This window comes from Euprymna scolopes, chromosome 23, assembly GCF_053919585.1.
Source record: "Euprymna scolopes isolate OS-2025 chromosome 23, ASM5391958v1, whole genome shotgun sequence".
Classification (NCBI taxonomy): domain Eukaryota; kingdom Metazoa; phylum Mollusca; class Cephalopoda; order Sepiida; family Sepiolidae; genus Euprymna; species Euprymna scolopes.
The window spans coordinates 43,761,260-43,779,338 of NC_136504.1; the positions used below are offsets into that span (position 1 = coordinate 43,761,260).

The 18,079-nt window shown below is 33.7% G+C and overlaps 1 protein-coding gene across 2 annotated transcripts in view; it reads right to left on the minus strand.

Moving 5' to 3' along the window:
* The window catches only part of LOC145245855 (MYCBP-associated protein-like), a 530,396-nt gene that overhangs the window by 334,990 nt on the left and 177,327 nt on the right, over positions 1 to 18,079 (minus strand). For both annotated transcript variants that reach the window (XM_080107561.1, XM_080107562.1), the window contains one exon: positions 8,803 to 8,927. In XM_080107561.1, the coding sequence (XP_079963687.1) occupies positions 8,803 to 8,927 (125 nt within the window). The remainder of the gene's footprint in view (positions 1 to 8,802; positions 8,928 to 18,079) is intronic.

Below are 18,079 nucleotides of genomic sequence, written 5' to 3' on the forward strand. Positions count from 1 at the left end.
AGCATCCTAGAACTGCACTGGAGCTGAGATATACCTCAGTCTACAGCGAACAAGCCATCTTAACAATGGCCTAGACCAGAGGTTTTCAACCTGGGATAAAAAATTATGTAGTTGGGGGTAAATAATTGAAGTACTTGATAATTTAAAAATAATTATTTCTTTTCAGATTATGTCATGTCTAGGAAACGTAATACAAATTAACTTAATAATTTTCTGTTTAGAAAAAGTTTTGATTTTCTTTATTTTTGTGATACGAATGTATCTTTGTAAATTTCATATTTGTCAATTCTTCTTTTTATCTTTTTTTTGGCAAACATTTGTTAAAAAACAAAAAAATGTATATTTGTGAATTTTTGTGCATATGTTTATATGTATTTGAAAAGTATAAAAAAAAATGGCTTCTTTTTGCACAAAAAGAAAAAAAAAAAGGCACTTGTTAAAACCTTTTCTTTGTAAATTCCTTATTTGTCAAATAATTCTTTTTGTATCTTTTTTTTTTTTCTTGATTCCGATCCATCAAAGAAAAGACGATGGCTGGGCCCATAACCTGTTGAGTTTTGAGACATTGTGTTGAACAAAGATGGTGGCGTAATTCAGATCAGTAACCAAGATGGCGGCCAAGAATCAAATGCGGTGCGTGGCGTAGTTAACCTGTTAAGTTTTGAGACATTGTGTTGAACAAAGATGGCGGCATAGTTCAGATCAGTAACCAAGATGGCGGCCAAGAATCAAATGCGGTCCGTAAGGTGGTTAACGGCGAACTGATTGAATCCAAAATTTGACAATTTTTATAATAATTTTGAAACGTTTTCATTGGTTGTTTAGCACAGCCGGTGGTTATAAAAATGATTGGCGAATCCATTCGCCTCATACCCCCATTAGGAGTCAAAAACATTTTACAGGGAACAATCAAATTTTCGTTCTAGAAAAGGCGACATGATTCCATTTCCATTTGATGAAAACAGGTTTTCTTTTTCTGTTGCAGACCATCTACTAGTTGGCCAGTTGTGTACAAATGCCAAGAGCAACAGGAGCCTTCTATCATGTCTGAAAGTGACACAATGATCAACGAATGAGATCGGAGATGCGCCGCTGTACAACTCATGCTCTCTATCAATCCAAGTTATGACAACAGAACCCTTACCAGTACCCTCAAAATGCAAATTGTAAAATACTTGAGGAATGTACCTATGGTGATGGTCACAGTTATGGTCTTTAGTGTGGTTTCAAGTGAGGTCCACATCATGCCACCTCACATCTTCAAAGTCAGCTTGAAATTAACACTAAAGTGTACCTGGATGTGCTGAAGAGTGTGGTGATCCCCTGATGCAATCAGGTACCTGCTGGCAGACCCTGGGTGTGGCAGCAGGACTCGGTGCTGGCTCACAAGTCCAAAGAGACCCAGGCTTGGCTTCAGAAGGAGTGCTATGACTTTGTACCTTTCTCTCACTGGCCCCCCCTCCTCCCCTGATCTGAACCTGTTGGACTATTTTGTTTTGTCATACATTGAGAACATCACCAACAAGACCTCCCACAACACAAAAGTCAGCTTGTTGCCACCATCTGCCAAACTCCCGCCAGCACTTGTGGAAAAAAGCATGCTCCCAGTTTCGGATCTGTATCAAGGCAGTGATTCAGGCTGAAGGCGGTTACATTGAAGAGATATCAGCTCTAATACATACTCAAGTTATCTGAATTGATTTTTTCAATAAAAATTTGAAAATAAAGCTGTAGTGTTGTCTTTTTAGGGCAAGACTTTTATCGTTCCACCCGGTATAATACTATTTTTATAGAAAATCTAAAGCCCTAAACAATAAAAAGATTCTTTTTGGCCTTCTTGTTATTTTTGATGGCTATGAATTTTTTTTTTTTTTGTATTGGAGTAGGGGGTAAATGGTACCATTGAAACGAGCGACCTTTTGTGACCCAGAATTTATTCTTTTACATAGTCACCACCATTCTCAATGCACTTTTGCCAGCGATGGGGTGATGCCAGTGCGTGGGCATGCATCATAGCATGCTTTGTCACTCACATCTTTGTCGCCACTCTAAAATCGACGAACCCATCATGTGGTGACATCATCAGCATCGGCTTCGTAAACGTTCAACAGGCGTCGGTGAATGTCAATTAGTTCATTTTTTTCCTGCATGGAAGGATTCAATGACGTATCTCTGCTCCTGACACACATCCATGACAGGCGTTGCTTTCTTAGAATATCACACCGTCAATATCTGCAACAGGGCTACAACTACTATAACAAAATTTTCCCCATTCTCTATCTGCTTAATCTAAATGCAGATTCCATGAACAAAACTTCTTTCTTAGAACTGCCCACGTGTGGAACACTGTTCCATTGATCTGCTTCCCGGCTGATTACAATCTGGTAGCCTTCAAGTTCAATGTAAACAAGTTCTTGTTGAGCTATCCGTTAATTATTCAAATTCTACCCAATCTACACCATTAACAATTACTAAACTATCACTTTACATTCGTTCACCCTTATCCTGAAGTGGTTTTTGGGCCTTGATAAGTGGTGACAAAAAAGAGAGATGAAACATTCAGGTCATGAATGCATAAGTTGAGTCATCATAACAGTGCAATTAGCAATCCCTTCTGATTCATTCTGGCGGAATAAAAAATAGGAGTCATTACTTTTGGAACGCCTCTCGTATACGTGTATAGATAATAATGGCTTATTTACGTATGTATTGCATATATTCATATGGTCATTCATCAAATAGAAATATAGAATCAAGTTAAAGCTCGAAACACCAGGAAAGATATAGACTTGGATGTAATTACATTTCCTAATAAAATACATGACGAAAGTATTGTGTTGAAAGATGAATGAACTATGTATGCAATTATATTTATCTCCGCCGTAATCTCAATATGCATAATAAAGTTTGCAATCCTGATAAGAAATTGCATATAAATATTTCATCATTTTCGAGTTCTAAATCTGCAATATATGTTTAGCGCATGAATGCACAAATGCAAGAAAAGGGGTTAGGAATGCTACTAACCATTGTGAAAACCACACACATACACATATATATATATACATGCATACATATACGTTCATAATTGTACTTATACATATATATAATAAGAACAAGTTATTAATAAAACATGTTAAAAAACACTTTAAAAAAAATTTAAAAACATATTTAATTTAAAAAGGGAGCACAAAATAAGTGGATAGTCCTTAATCCGCAGAGTTTTGAAGAAATACTTTCCTTCTTATCAAAGGGTAGGATTTAGCAAAATGCGGGATCGGATTTTGCTTGCAAAAGTATTTAATGAAACTAAAAGTAAGTCATAGATCTTACTTGGTAACAAAAAGTGAAACAGAGGCAATAGGGTGAAGAAAAAGGTGATTTCACGTGAATGAATAGTCTGGTGAAGGGTAAAATCCAAAAATTCAGAATCCAAAAAAGTTGGTTAAATTTCCATTTCCACAAGTAAAGTCCAAAGGAATCGCGTAATTGGAAGATAGTCCAAAGTAATCCAAAAGGCAGAAATCCGTGGAATAATTCACAAATGGGTACAAGGAAAAGAGAATGAGTTCAAATAATATGATTAAAAGAAAAAGAAAATGTGCGTAGAAAAAAAGAAATGGAAGAAATTTAAAACACGAATGTCAAGGCTAGGCTGATTTAAGAAATATGAGTGAAGAAGAAAAGAAAAAAAATTGAATGGTGATTGAATTAATTTTAGAATAGAAAAGCCAATGTCCAAATGACCCAGACAAGATAACATTCACAAGGCACCAAATTTAAAGCAAAAAAAGGGGTCAACTGAAATGTACATGTTATTACTTAAGAATTAAATTATCAGCAGGAGTTATTAAAGAAGCAAACGAATTGAGAAGAAAGATAAGTTAAATATGTGAATATGAATACATACAATTACACATATACATATATATATATATATATATATATATATATATATATATATATACAACAAACACACACATATACACGCACATATTTATACATACATATAAGTAATTAGATCAGTAAATAAATAAGGACTTTTTAAAAATTTAAGGGGAGAGGATGGCCGGTATCTGCAAATTCTGGAATAAGGCAAGTAAGTATGTAAGTAAATGCACATAGTAAAATATAAGTAAACATACATGTACAATATAAATGTGTAGGTAGATGGATATATTTGATTGATAAGGAATATTTAAACACTAAAACGGAGATTGCAGATGTAAAACCGGCCAAACAAAGAAGAAATAAAGAATTACAATGAAAATTACAAAGTTATAAAATGCTAAGAAAGCATGTAGAAAAAACGATAATCTTATAGAAAAATATATATATCTGAAAGGATAATTTAATAGCTATGTAATTTCAAATTTACCATAATTAAATTTGGACTTATGTTTGTAGTAGGAGATCAGTTCGTTTTTACAGTTTATTATATTACTACTTTAAGGGGAAGTAATTATAGTTATAGCTGCGGTTGTGTAGAGGCGACATGACTAAGAGTCTGGAGTATAAGACTTAACCTTTTTTAGGATAGTCCATTTAATTGAGAAGAGGGTATTTTTAGAATTAAGTTTTTTGATTAAAGTGGTTAGAGAAGTTCCTTGGTTATTATTAGAATTTTGGTTGTTAAAAGAAGTGTGGTTTGATATTCTTTTCTTAATTAATGTTGAAGTAGCACCGATATATGTATGTACTTTATTAAGAGCTTGAGGTCTGAAATTAATATTAATTTGCTGATTTGTACTGGGGAAATAGTTTGTAATTTTGTCCATTGTGATGAACAAAGGGTGGGACAATGATTGTAGGAGGACTGTTTGGAGGAGATAATGAGTGTTGTTAGTGTAAGGATGGCTGTTAGGAGAAATATTATTATTATTGCTAGTTATATGATTGTAAATAGAGAGGTTGCTTGAATGGTTTATTGGATTAGTAACTATATCAGATGGAGTGGGGAAGAGGGATAACTTGATGACAAAAGATTGATGTCTGTTATGGGAGGATTGTGTGGGAGCTCTGTAATTGTGCATGAATATATAACACCTTTATGGATGCAATCATTATTGAGTGGGCAAAGATGTTTGTTATTACAATTGCAGTTAGTTTTGGGTTTAATTGGGAAAGGGATTTTTGGGGCTAATTTAATTTTTTTGTTATTAGATGTTAAGATTCTTTGTGCTAAATTAGGCATAGTTGAATAAGAAATTCTTATTAAGTTTTTATTGAAAATAGAACTATATCTGTGTGGGTATTTGAAAGAGTTTTGTACAATATTGAAGAATTCCTTAGGTATATTGGTTTTGACATTTACGCTAAATGGAGGATTAAACCAAATATTTTTCTTTCTCCTGATGCGATTGGGTGGGTTAGATGTATTACGATTAGTATGTTGATTTGGATTATATATGTAGTATGGTTCATTGCTATTGATAGCGGAAGATCTTGTTATTTGAACTGGTTTCTTGCTTCACTATTTGTTACAAATTTAGATCTATGACTTACTTGTAGTTTCATTAAATACTTTTGCAAGCAACATCCGATCCCGCATTTTGCTAAATACTACCCTCTGATGAGAAAGAAAGTATTTCTTCGAAACTCCGCAGATTAAGGACTATCCACTTATTTTGTGCTTCCTTTTTAAAATTAAATATGTTTTTTAACTCTTTTTCAAAGTGTTTTTTAACATGTTTTATTAACTACTTGTTTTTATTATAAGCTCTATTTCCTATTTGGTTTTATCGAGCTTTTACATCTGGTTGAGATTACTTTATAAATATTAAGTCTTAAATATTTATAATATACTTTAATTTTGACGATTTTGGATTATTTTGGAAAACTTAACCGTCATTTTATTTCATTATATAATTATATATATATATATATATATATATATATATATATATATATATATATATATATATATACATTAGCTTGAGTGCCCAGCCTGGCCCGGGTGTTTGGAGGTGTGTGTTAAGTAAAAAAAAAAAAAAGTGGTAGTAGGAAGGCAGGCTCGAACCCATACTGCGAAGGAGGAAAAGAATTGGAAAAAAACCTTCTTTGCTGTTACGGCCACCGCCAAACCGGAAGTGACGTAGATTTAAATTAAGGCTAGACAATCGAAAAGAGGGGATGACTTCCGAAAATATCGGTGAAAAAAGCGACCCCTCCCTGTAGAAAAGTGCCCAGTTCAGGGTGAAGAAATTAAGGTTTTTAGCCAATTTATCCGTATTTGTCGTCCGAAGGGTCAAGCTTCAAAACGATACTGATTTTGTGAATATTCGTCGCCTCTGTCGAAAGTTTTAGGCAGACATGCAAACATACATGCATACATTTATATATTGGTAGCTCAAATTTTCGACCCTAATCGATTACAAACCTTGCCCTATCTCTGAATACACTTTATGTAAAATTTCAAATGTTTAGACCAGAAATTGTCTGAGTAATTTGGTAGAGACCGCAGAAGTAAAAATATTTTTAACTTGGACTCTTATTATGACCCTTGAATATTTATTGTTTTGAGCTCAAATCAAGTTATTAAGTTAGATCCATGTCCAAAGAATCTATACCTTAAATTTCAAGTGTTTAGACTCCAAATTGGCTGAGGAGTTTGGTAGAGTTCTCAAAGATCAAATCGTTGAACTTTGACCCCTTAACAGCCAACTTTCTGGCTGAAAGTGGATTACAAAGATTTTTCCAAATCTCAGTACCCTGTATATCAAATTTCGAGTCTGTAGACTGAAAATTGACAGAGTTATTGCATAGGTAAAGGTAAAATCTTTTTAACTTTGGTCCCAATTTTGACCCCCTTAACATTTATTGTTTTGGGCTCAAATCAAGTTAGAAAATTTGATCCATGTCCAGGTTACCTACATCTTGCGGAGGAGTTTGGTAGAGTTTTCAAAGGCTAAATCGTTGACCCTTTGGCAGTTAAATATCTGGCCGAAAACCGATTATCCATATCCAAGTAACCTACATCTAAGATTTCTAGGGTATAGACTCAAAATTGGTGGAGAAGTTTGGTAGAGTTTTCAAGGATCAAATCGTTGAACTTTGACTCCTTGACAGCGAAATTTCTGTCCGAAAACTGATTAAAAAGATTTTCCACAAATCTCAATATTCCTTATGCCAAATCTCGAGTCTATAAACTGAAAATTGGCAGGGTAATTTGGTAGAGAAATGCACACACACAGACCGACACGCAAACAATCTCACTTTTATAAATAAACTAGCAATTCAGCCCGGCTTTGCTCAGGCCCTATGTACTGGTCATAACTTTATGTGCACATAGATATATACATATTAAAAAGTTTGACTCATGTCCAGGTAACCTACATCTAAAATTTCAAGTGTTTAGATCCAAAATTGGCAGAGGAGTTTGGTAGAGTTTGTAAAGGTCAACTCTTTTAACTTTGACCTCTTGGCAGTCAAATTTTCTCCCTAAAACTGATTAAAAAGCTTGCTTCGTGTGTGAATACTCTTTATGGCAAATTTCAAATGTTTAGACCCAAAATTGGCTGAATAGTTTGCTAGAGATCGCATAGATAAAATCTTTTGAACTTTGACAATTTTTCGGCCAAAAACTGATTAAAAAGCTTGTCTGATGTTTGAATATACTGAGAGGTCAAATTTTAAAAAACTTTTGACCCCTTAACATTTATTGTTTTGGGACTCAAATCAAGTTAAAAAGTTTGATCCGTGTCCAGGTTACCTACATCTTGCGGAGGAGTTTGGTAGGGTTTTCAAAGGTCAAATTGTTGACCCTTTGGTAGTTAAATATCTGGCCGAAAACCGATTAAAAAATTTTTTCCCAAATCTCAATACCCCTTATGTCAAATTTAGAGTCTATAGACTGGAAATTGACAGAGTAGTTTGGTAGGAAAATGTACACACACAAACACACACACACAGTCAATTTCACTTTTATACTAGCGAGGGGTACCCGGTGTTGCCCGGGTGTTCGGAGGTGTGTGTTGTTTTAGGTAAATCAAAACACCCGAGTGTTTGTGTCGGGGGGTGGGGGTGAAATAAAAAAAGTTTTGGTAGGTAAGTATGAAGGATCGAACCCGAACCCTTAAGTCGAAGTTGGAAATTAAAGTGTGAAAAAAACGTGCAACGTTAACCACTGAGCCACTACGAAATAGTAGTGGAAACATGCATGAATTTATTTAAGTATTAAAACTTGGCAGGTGCCCGTACTTAATGCGATCAACTTTGACTGCGGGTAAGTATTTTATTTACTGCGGGGCAAGATTTTTTTTTTTTTTTCTTTGTTTCCCCAAGATGTTGTGGGGAAAACCAGCTCCCCCTAAAAAGGGAATTGTGCAAATTGATTAGCAATTGTCTGATATAAGGAGAAACTCCACATTGATCAAAGCTGATTGCTTTCGGACGTTTCCGGAAAAATTCTGCCAGAATTAGTTTCGCTTTTATTATACGAAAAAGCTTAATGCACATGCGGCAATCAAAAAATGTTGAATATTTATCTTTTCAAAGTCGAGCAAATTAAATAGACAGGCGACCCTGTTGTTAACTCATAGATATTATGATTTAGATATGATATAAAAAGTTTTAAGAAGAAGTGAGCCGACCGATCGTTTCTCGGAAAAAAGCCTTTCTCGGACATACACAAAAAGCGAACATACATACATACATACACACATTTTCGCTTTTATATTTATAGATAAATAGATATATAGTGTGTGTATGTGTGTGTGTGTGAGAGAGGAGGAGGAGGAGGAGGAGGAGGAGGAGGAGGAGGAATAAAAAATAAAGAAGGAATTAGCAATTGTGATATCTTACTGGTTGGTGGCTATCTTTTTCCTCCTCAATCAACTGCCAAAGTTGTCTTTTTCGCCAGCGTAAATACAAATTTTCATCCCAGGGATGCTGAATTCTTGGCGTATTGGCAGGATGCCATATCATGCCTATTAGAATAGCAGAGAGAGAGAGAGAGACAGAGAGGCGGTGAGAAAAATTAAAAAATAAAGAAAATTAACATAAGCATACTCTCTATAAGAACATAAATATATATATATATAGATATATATATATATAAAATATAAAATATTAAAAATATTTAAAATCTTACCATCTATGAAGCATAATCACGGTGACAACCCCATTCTCAATAGATCACCGAAATAAAGCAACACTGAGGTCAGTACCAGATAGATGACGAATTTGGAAAGTGCAGACGCTGTATATAGGAAAGTGTCGATACCTCTTTGCAAGAATTCCAAAATCCTAACCTCATAATCTCACATAATGAGGATATGCATGCGACTGGAGACCGCTTGTGAATTTCATACTCCCATGAAACCTCCTCCTTCGGAGGAAGCCAATTAAACCCACCTTGGGTTAGTCTTGTAGTTTCATTTTTTTTTTCATCTATGAAACACACTGCTACAGGCCTTGCAGACAAGTAAAAAAAATACAAGTCATATGATCGGTAAAATTAATTCCTCAAACGGAAATATTTTGCACTAGTTAAAATAAAATTACACTAAATCTTATATCCAGAATCTATTATTTTTATAAAATTTTATTGCATGATTTTGATTGTAGAAAATGTCTAAAATTTAAAGCTTAAGCTTAAGGGGTCTTCATAAGAAACTGAAATTTAGGGAATATTACTTTACATTACATTATATATGTCGCATGAATATGACCCAAATTTAATGCGAATCAGAAAAAACAAGCTGAGCATGCGGGGTCTTCCTCCATGAGTGCATAAGTCTAGAAAGAGAATTCTGAGAGTGACCAAGATATTTTTTTTTCTTTTTTTACACAGTGATCACCACTTATCAAGGCCTGGAAGCCACTCAAGGATAAGGGTTATTGCAAGTACATTACGTTAGTGTGGAGATTTGATGAAGTGTTTACTTAAGGGGGGGCGGTTCATTAGGAATTTGTTAACATTGGACTTGAAGACATCCAAGTTGTAGTCTGGTGTGAAGCAGGCAGACGGAACAGAGTCAAGATATAGAAGAGAAGGAAGGTGACTACTGTGAAAGGGAAACATACCTTGTGCAATGAATGTTATGTAAAGAGATTTTGTTTTCCTTGCGCATTGCCATGATATGGTAAAGGATGCAAGAAGTGTGTATGTTATGATTGTGATGAATCGACACAAGGAAAACTTACCACATGTAGGTGGAGTCCTTGGACCGAATGCTGTAAGTTTGTCATTGAAGTAAATGATAGTTTTGACATTGAAAATGTTGATCATGATGAATCTATATGTTGGGAGTGTTGACTGCAGTGGGTCAAGTTATGCCTATGATTGATGTGAAAAATTGGATTTGAAACGTTCTGAATAAAAAAAATACTTTCACCATAACTAATGTTTGTCCAAAATTTCCAAAAAATTCAAGGAGTTCTTATTGAGAAAAGTGCAAACAGATGAACAATTTTACCTTAATAATACCCCTCTAGAAAAAGAGGGAGGGATCCAAAATTATCCCGGAAAATCCGTTCTGACAAAAAAAATTTACTTTCACAATGACTAATGTTTGCGCAAAATATTTTAAACATCCAAGGCATGGTTATTAAGAGAAGTGCAAACAAACGAACAGACAAACGGGAGTGAATTACTAGGTCCAATTCCTCTTTTGTCGAGGGACCAAAAGTGAATTTTCAAATGGAAGATTGTACACATATTATGCTCCTAAAATCCCCTTAAAATCACCCAAACAAACTGAAATTTAGGAAATTTATTCATGTGTAATACTTATTATTTATGGTCTCCTTCCCACCTGTAAAACGTTCACAACCAATATTTGTCTTGCTATAAACTTCAATAATTTCCCCTTCCCTCTCTCCAACTAAACCTAAATGAAACTTCCATGAATAAAGTTTCTTTCCTAGAACTGCCCATCTTTGGAATATAGTGCAAAGAACGGCTTCCAAGCTGACTACAATACAGTCGCTTTCAAGCCCAATGTAAACAAATTCTTGTTTAGCTAGCTTCTTAAATAATAAAATTCTGACCAACAACGGCCATCATTATCAATCATCTCAGTGTTGTCTCATTATCCACCCGACACCCTTATTGAGCGGCCCTTAATAATATGTCCCCTAAAACCCTTTTGGAACTATTAACTAATCCTGATCTACATCAATGACCTCCCAAAACACATACTTAAATCATTCGTTGACATCTATTCTGATGACACGACCATCTATGGCAACACATCTAAGGCCGTAAATAACAAAGTTCTCTCTGATTCTCTCTCCTCTTATCTTGAGCACATGGTACAGTGGGGGAAAAAGTGGCTGGTTACTTTTAATGCATCTAAAACCAAGCTCCTATCTTTACATCATCAACGCTCTGATCCCCATCAATTGAAATGGATGGCTGTCGTCTTGGGGAGACTCCATGTTTTGACAAGCTTCTGGGTTTGACCTTTACTCCTGATCTGAAATGGAACACGTACATCAAATCTGTTGCCAAGGTCGCTGGAAAAATGGTGGGATCCTTCTACCGTTCCAGAAGATATCTCACTACTGATGCAATTCTCTATCTGTATAAAAGCCAAGTACGTCCAAGGATGGAGTACTGCTTCCACATCTGGGCTGGAGCTGCTAAAAACAGCCTATCCTGCCTTGACAGAGTACAAAATAGACTTCGTGGCTTAGTGGGGAATGTCCTTTTCTCTTCCCTGCAACCCACAGAAGAGACGTTGCGAGCCTGTCTTTGTTTTATCGTTATTTCCATGGCAAGTGCTTATCCGAGCTCCAATCTCTGGTCCCCCCTCGCCAATCTTTCACGAAAAACACTCGTCTAGCTGAAACCACTGTCAGTAATTTTCCCCACTTTTTATCTGTGCCTAAATCCAAACGTAGATTCCATGAACAAAACTTTTTTCTTAGAAGTGCACGCCTGTGGAACTCTTTTCCGTTTGCCTGTTTCCCACCTGACTACAACTTGAATGTCTTAAAGTCCAACATAAACAAATTCCTGATGAACCGCCACCTTGAGTAAGACACTTTATCAAATCTACAATACTAACGATTACTACGATATATTCCATTGATTACTGTACACGCAGTAACCCTTATCCCTGAATGGCTTCCGGGCCTTGATAAGCGGTGACCCTAATGTAAAAAAACCTCAAAAAACTAATACTTTATAATCCTTTTAAAAACTGAAAGATTGAGCAATGTATTTATTGGTATGTAATACCTATTGTTAAAATTTCACACAAATTGAAGGTATCAGAATTTTTATGAAGGATTCTACTAGTGATGGGACGATTCTAATATTTTCCCCCAATTCTGATGCAATTATCGATTCCATACTAAATTCCCGATTCTGATTATTTATAAATGTAAATATTTAACTATAATGATTAAATATTTATATATTATATAAAATTTTTAACTAACTAAATATTTATAAAATGGTTATTTTTCTCAACTACCACAAAAACACATCTTAAATGTGCAGATATTTTCTCAAACGTAAAAACACACTTGTAAGGGCGGTATATATAGATTTTATTTTTAGTGAAAGTTTAAATCAATAAATATCTTATTATTTTATTATTACTACCAGTAGTGGAAGGTTTTGTTTTAAACAAAATCAAATAAAAAAAGATCATTTAAGGAATCGTTTTTGGCATCGGAAAATAGGCAAAATTTTTCTGATTCCAATACCAATTCTTATACCCCCAAAAGTTCTGATTTTTCTGATTCCCGATTCCGATTAATTGTCCCAACACTAGATTCTACCCACTTTTTGTCTCCTTTGTATAAACTAAATTAAAAAAAATATAGCCCATATTATTCACCTTTATGCCTAGTACCTGCATTCCAAACTTCATGATCGATTAAGAAATTTATGTTATACAACGAAATATATATATAAACATATACACTTACCTAACTTTATATACATGCTTCTCTAAATGTGTCTATATTACTCAGTGTGTTGCTTCGAATATACAGGGTGTTCCAAAATGTTTGACCCCATTTCGTTTGACAGTTTTCGTTGGAATGACCTCAAATTTTCACAATTTGTGTGGAAAAGTTTCAAGTTTTGTGTGTAATGTTTGGCATTTCTATCTTTTCAGGTTAAGAAATGCCGTTCACTTCAAAAGAAAAGGCATGTTAAAGTATGCTCGGACTCATCACCAAAGACAGTGCAGCAGCGTGCCTTCTTCACAAATTTTGCAAAGAAGGCACCAACTACAAAACAAATAAGGACTTGGCACCAAAAATTTCAAGAAAAGGGCTGCTAATGCATACCTAAATCGCCAAATGCTTCAAAATTGGCTAATTGATCAACTCATAGAAAATGAAGACAAAAGTTTCATTTTTTAGCAGGATAAGGCTTCACCTCACTGGAAGCTCACTGTACGAGCCTACCTCAGTAAGGTTCTGCCAGAGAGATGGATCGGTCGAGATAGTTAAGAAAATGATTTGCTTCTGAAATGACCACCACGATCACCCCACCTTTCTCCATATGATTTTTCCTCTGGGGTTATGTGACAGGACTAGTCTTCGTACCTCCTCTTCCAGCTAACATTGAAAAACTGAAACAGAGAATTACAGCTGCACTGGAAACTGTTACTAAGACATGCTACAGTGAGTTTGGTACGAGCTCGAATACGACTCGACGTGTTCAAAGTTACAGGCGGCGCTCATATTGAACATTTATGAAAATCTGTCATAGAACCAACAAATATTTGTACTTTTCTTTGTAAATTTAGCCAATAAAACTTATGATCTTCAACATAAAGTGTATTTGGTTTCATTAAGATCCACCAAGTAGTTTCCAAGATATGGGCATTTAGAATAGGGTCAACCATTTTGGAACATCCTGTGTATTCAAAAATTCATAATGATCCTTTCTTTGGTTTAGGAAATTATCTTGTATATAAATATATAGGAACCTAATTTCATATATACATATATACTAGTATAGAATACCCGTCCCCGGACGGTTATGAGCAAAAAATATAGCATTAGTTTAAATTTTAATGATTTTTTTTTTCTTTCTTCAAGGGTGGGGTGGCGGTATGGTACGGTTTCAATTGCATCCTTCTTAAATGGCAAAGTTTACGAAAAGCATAAGGTGTGCCACGTTACTCGCCCACTTGCTTAGATTATATATTCCATAATTCATCGTAACAAGTTCAATAGTTTATAATTTTACCAAACGCATACATGTTATTGATGCTTACGCACGGGCACCAATCCTTTTCGAAAATGTTTTACAGAATATAACTCAAAATTTAATGCAAAAACAAATTATTTTTAAGGCTTTCGGGAGCGGGACGATTTTGGGTGGGCACACAACCTAAATGACCAAGTTTGGGGGAAAAAAAAAATAATGTGTCCATATTACTCCTAAAATTAAGTTCTTTTATGTATATCTATCTATATATCTATCTATAAAAGTGAAAATGTGTGTGTGAGGATAATTCTCAACCTATATACCCAACAAATTTTTTTTTATCTGAAGACATGAAATTGGGCATATGGTGTATTCAGACACGTGGAAAACTTTTTAATCAGTTTTCATCGAAAAAAAAAGGGCTGCCTAGAGGTCAAAATTGAAAAATTGGTACGTGGGTGTCATCGGATTTTTATCTGTTTGTCAACTATTTTACGAATGTGCATGCATGAATTGTTTGCATGACAGACTCCTTATGTAAAGAATTAGTAGGTTTGAAAACACCTTTTAAAGATCGTGTCAAACTGGCCTAATGGTTACTGTACATGACTCACTGTCTTTAGATTTTGGTTTGGATCTCAGCTCGAATATGTTTTTTTTTTTTTACTTACAAGAATTGAACTATTTAAAAATAAAACGTAATACTCGCACGTACATGTTTCAGTTTCTTTCCTTTTTTGTTTTGTTTTTTTACTTTATTTTTTTAAATGAATTTAACATAACGTTTAATACCTACGGTATTTCTATTTATAATAAATTAAAATTCTGCATCAATTACCATATAATATTTATGCATATTTTATGATCGGGCAATCCAGGTATATATATATATATATATATATATATATATATATATATATATATATATATATATATATATATACTAGCAGTTCAGTCCAGCTTTGCTTGGGCCCTATGTACTGTTCATAACTTTATGTGCATCTGTATATATATATTAAAAAGTTTGACTCATATCCAGGTAACCTAGATCTACAATTTCAAGTGTCTAGATCCAAAATTGGCGGAGAAGTTTGGTAGAGTCTGCAAAGGTTAACTCTGTAAACTTTTACCTCTTCGCAGTCAAATTTTCGCCCAAAAACTGATTAAAAAGCTTGCTGCATGTCTAAATACCTTTATATATGTAAAATTTCAAATGTTTAGACTCAAAATTTGCTGAATAGTTTTTTAGAGACCGCAAATGTAAAATCTATTGAACTTTGATCCCTTGGAAGCCAAATTTTCGGCCAAAAACCGATTAAAAAGCTTGCCCTATGTCTGAATACACTTTATGTAAAATTTCAAATGTTTAGACCAAAAATTGGCTGAGAAGTCAAATTTTTTTAAACATTGACACCAATTTTGACCCTTTAACATTTATTGTTTTGGACTCAAATCAAGTTAAAATGTTTGATCGATGTCCAAGGAACCTACATCTTAAATATCAAGTGTATAGACCCAAAATTGGTGGAAGAATTTGGTAGAGTTTTCAAAGGTCAAATCGTTGAACTTTGCCCCCCTGACAGTCAAATTTCTGGCCGGAAACTGATTAAAAAGATTTTCCCAAATCTCAATACCCCTTATGTCAAATCTCGATTCTGTAGACTGAAAATTGACAGAGTAATTTGGTAGGGAAATGTACACGCGCGCGCGCACACACACACAATTGCACTCATATATTTATATATATATATATATATATATATATATAAAATACATACATACATTGTATATATATATATACATCCATACATTATATACACACGCACACACACACACACACACACATATATATATATATATATATATATATATATATATATATATATAATTGCCGCTGTATGTCTCAATAATGAGATGTTCTCTTATATTTTGATGTCTTTGAAAATTTCAGAATTGCATAAATAGACGACATAGAAATTAAAGATGATTAAATTAAAAATAAAAGAAGGAAAAATCTCAGAATTTCCTCAAAAGATATTTCAGTTTTCTCAAAAGAATCTTCTAGAAATATTTTCCATTCAATTTCGAATTTTCAGAATAACTTAGAAACATTGTGTCGAAAGATGATACGATCAAGAGGAGGAAGGTGGGGGGAGGGCAATTCGTACGGACTGGGATATTGTACAAGAACGGATGTTTTCCAGATGCGACCAGTTAATCTGTCTGTACAGTAAGATTAAAACGCCTTTCCAGCTTAAGCAAGACAGACCAACGTAAATATTATTTCAAGTGACAAACTAGCAAAAATGCTATTTTAAATTTAACTCTGACAGACACAGGAAAACACAACTATAGATCAATGAAAATGTAATTTTCAACTTATGACAGACAAAATTGTTATTTCAAGCTTTAACATGTGAGACAAACGAATATGTTATTTCGAACTTTCAAAATTACAATGGCAAAGGAAAATCCTATTTCAAAAGTAAGCATCAGAAAAATACTATTTCAAACTTTTGTATGACTGATGAACGAAAATTCGATTTCAAACTTAATCATAACAGAAAAAAAGAAAATGTTATTTCAATTTTAAGTTTGACAGACAATGTTATTCCAAACTTTAGCATTAATAGATCCACGAAAATACAATTTTCAGCTTATGACAGACAAAGAAAATTCTATTTTAAAATTACTATGACAGATTAACGAAAATACTATTTCAAACTTACCATGACAGACTAACGAAAATACTATTTCAAAATTACCATGACAGATTAACGAAAATACTATTTCAAACTTACCATGACACACTAACGAAAATACTATTTCAAACTTACCATGACAGACTAAAGAAAATGCTATTTTAAAATTACCATGACAGACTAACGAAAATACTATTTCAAACTTACCATGACACACTAACGAAAATACTATTTCAAACTTACCATGACAGACTAACGAAAATACTATTTCAAACTTACCATGACAGACTAACGAAAATACTATTTCAAACTTACCATGACAGACTAACGAAAATACTATTTCAAACTTATAATGACAGATAAACGAAAATAATATTTAAAATATACCATGACAGACAAACGAAAATACTATTTCAAACTTATAAAGACGGATAAACGAAAATACTATTTCAAACTTATAATGACGGATAAACGAAAATACTATTTCAAACTTATAATGACGGATAAACGAAAATACTATTTCAAACTTATCATGCAGACTAACGAAAATGATATATGATAATATAGGTAGTACAATAGACACGCGGGAATGCTATTTCAAACTTTAGCATGGTAGCTAAACGAAAATGTTATTTCAAACAAGCATGACTAACAGACGAAAATGCTATTCCAAATTCATGACTGACAGACAAATCCAATGTCGCAAGTAATAACTTTAATTATTATTCAATTATATATGCACCTTTTAAATAATAATAATAATAATAATAATTGTTTGAAAATTTGAATATATTGTGATAAAATTAATGTTGAAATATTTACTTTAATGAAAATGTCATTCTCTATCGTTTTTGAAGAGATTATATTTCTAAAATTAATTGTATGTTTGCTTTAATTTTTTTTTTTTTGTTTTTTGTATTTTTATTTCAATGCTGTTTGTGTATTCTTAGGATTATTATTAAAGAATAAAAGCAATTTAAAAGAACCGAAGATTCGAACTAGACGTTTTCGCTTTATTAATATTTGTCATGCACGATGAATGGGAAAAGTGAAGATAAAATGTAATTATAAGGAAATGGGGCAGAAATGAATATATTAATCAAATATCAGTTAACAAAAAATAATTAATCATAGAGTATCAATAGAAAAAGATTCATGAACGCGGGTGGTATGGTATGGTGTGGTGTGGTTTGGTGTGGTTTGGTGTGGTATGGTGTGGTTTGGTTTGGTGTGGTGTGGTGTGGTTTGGTGTAGT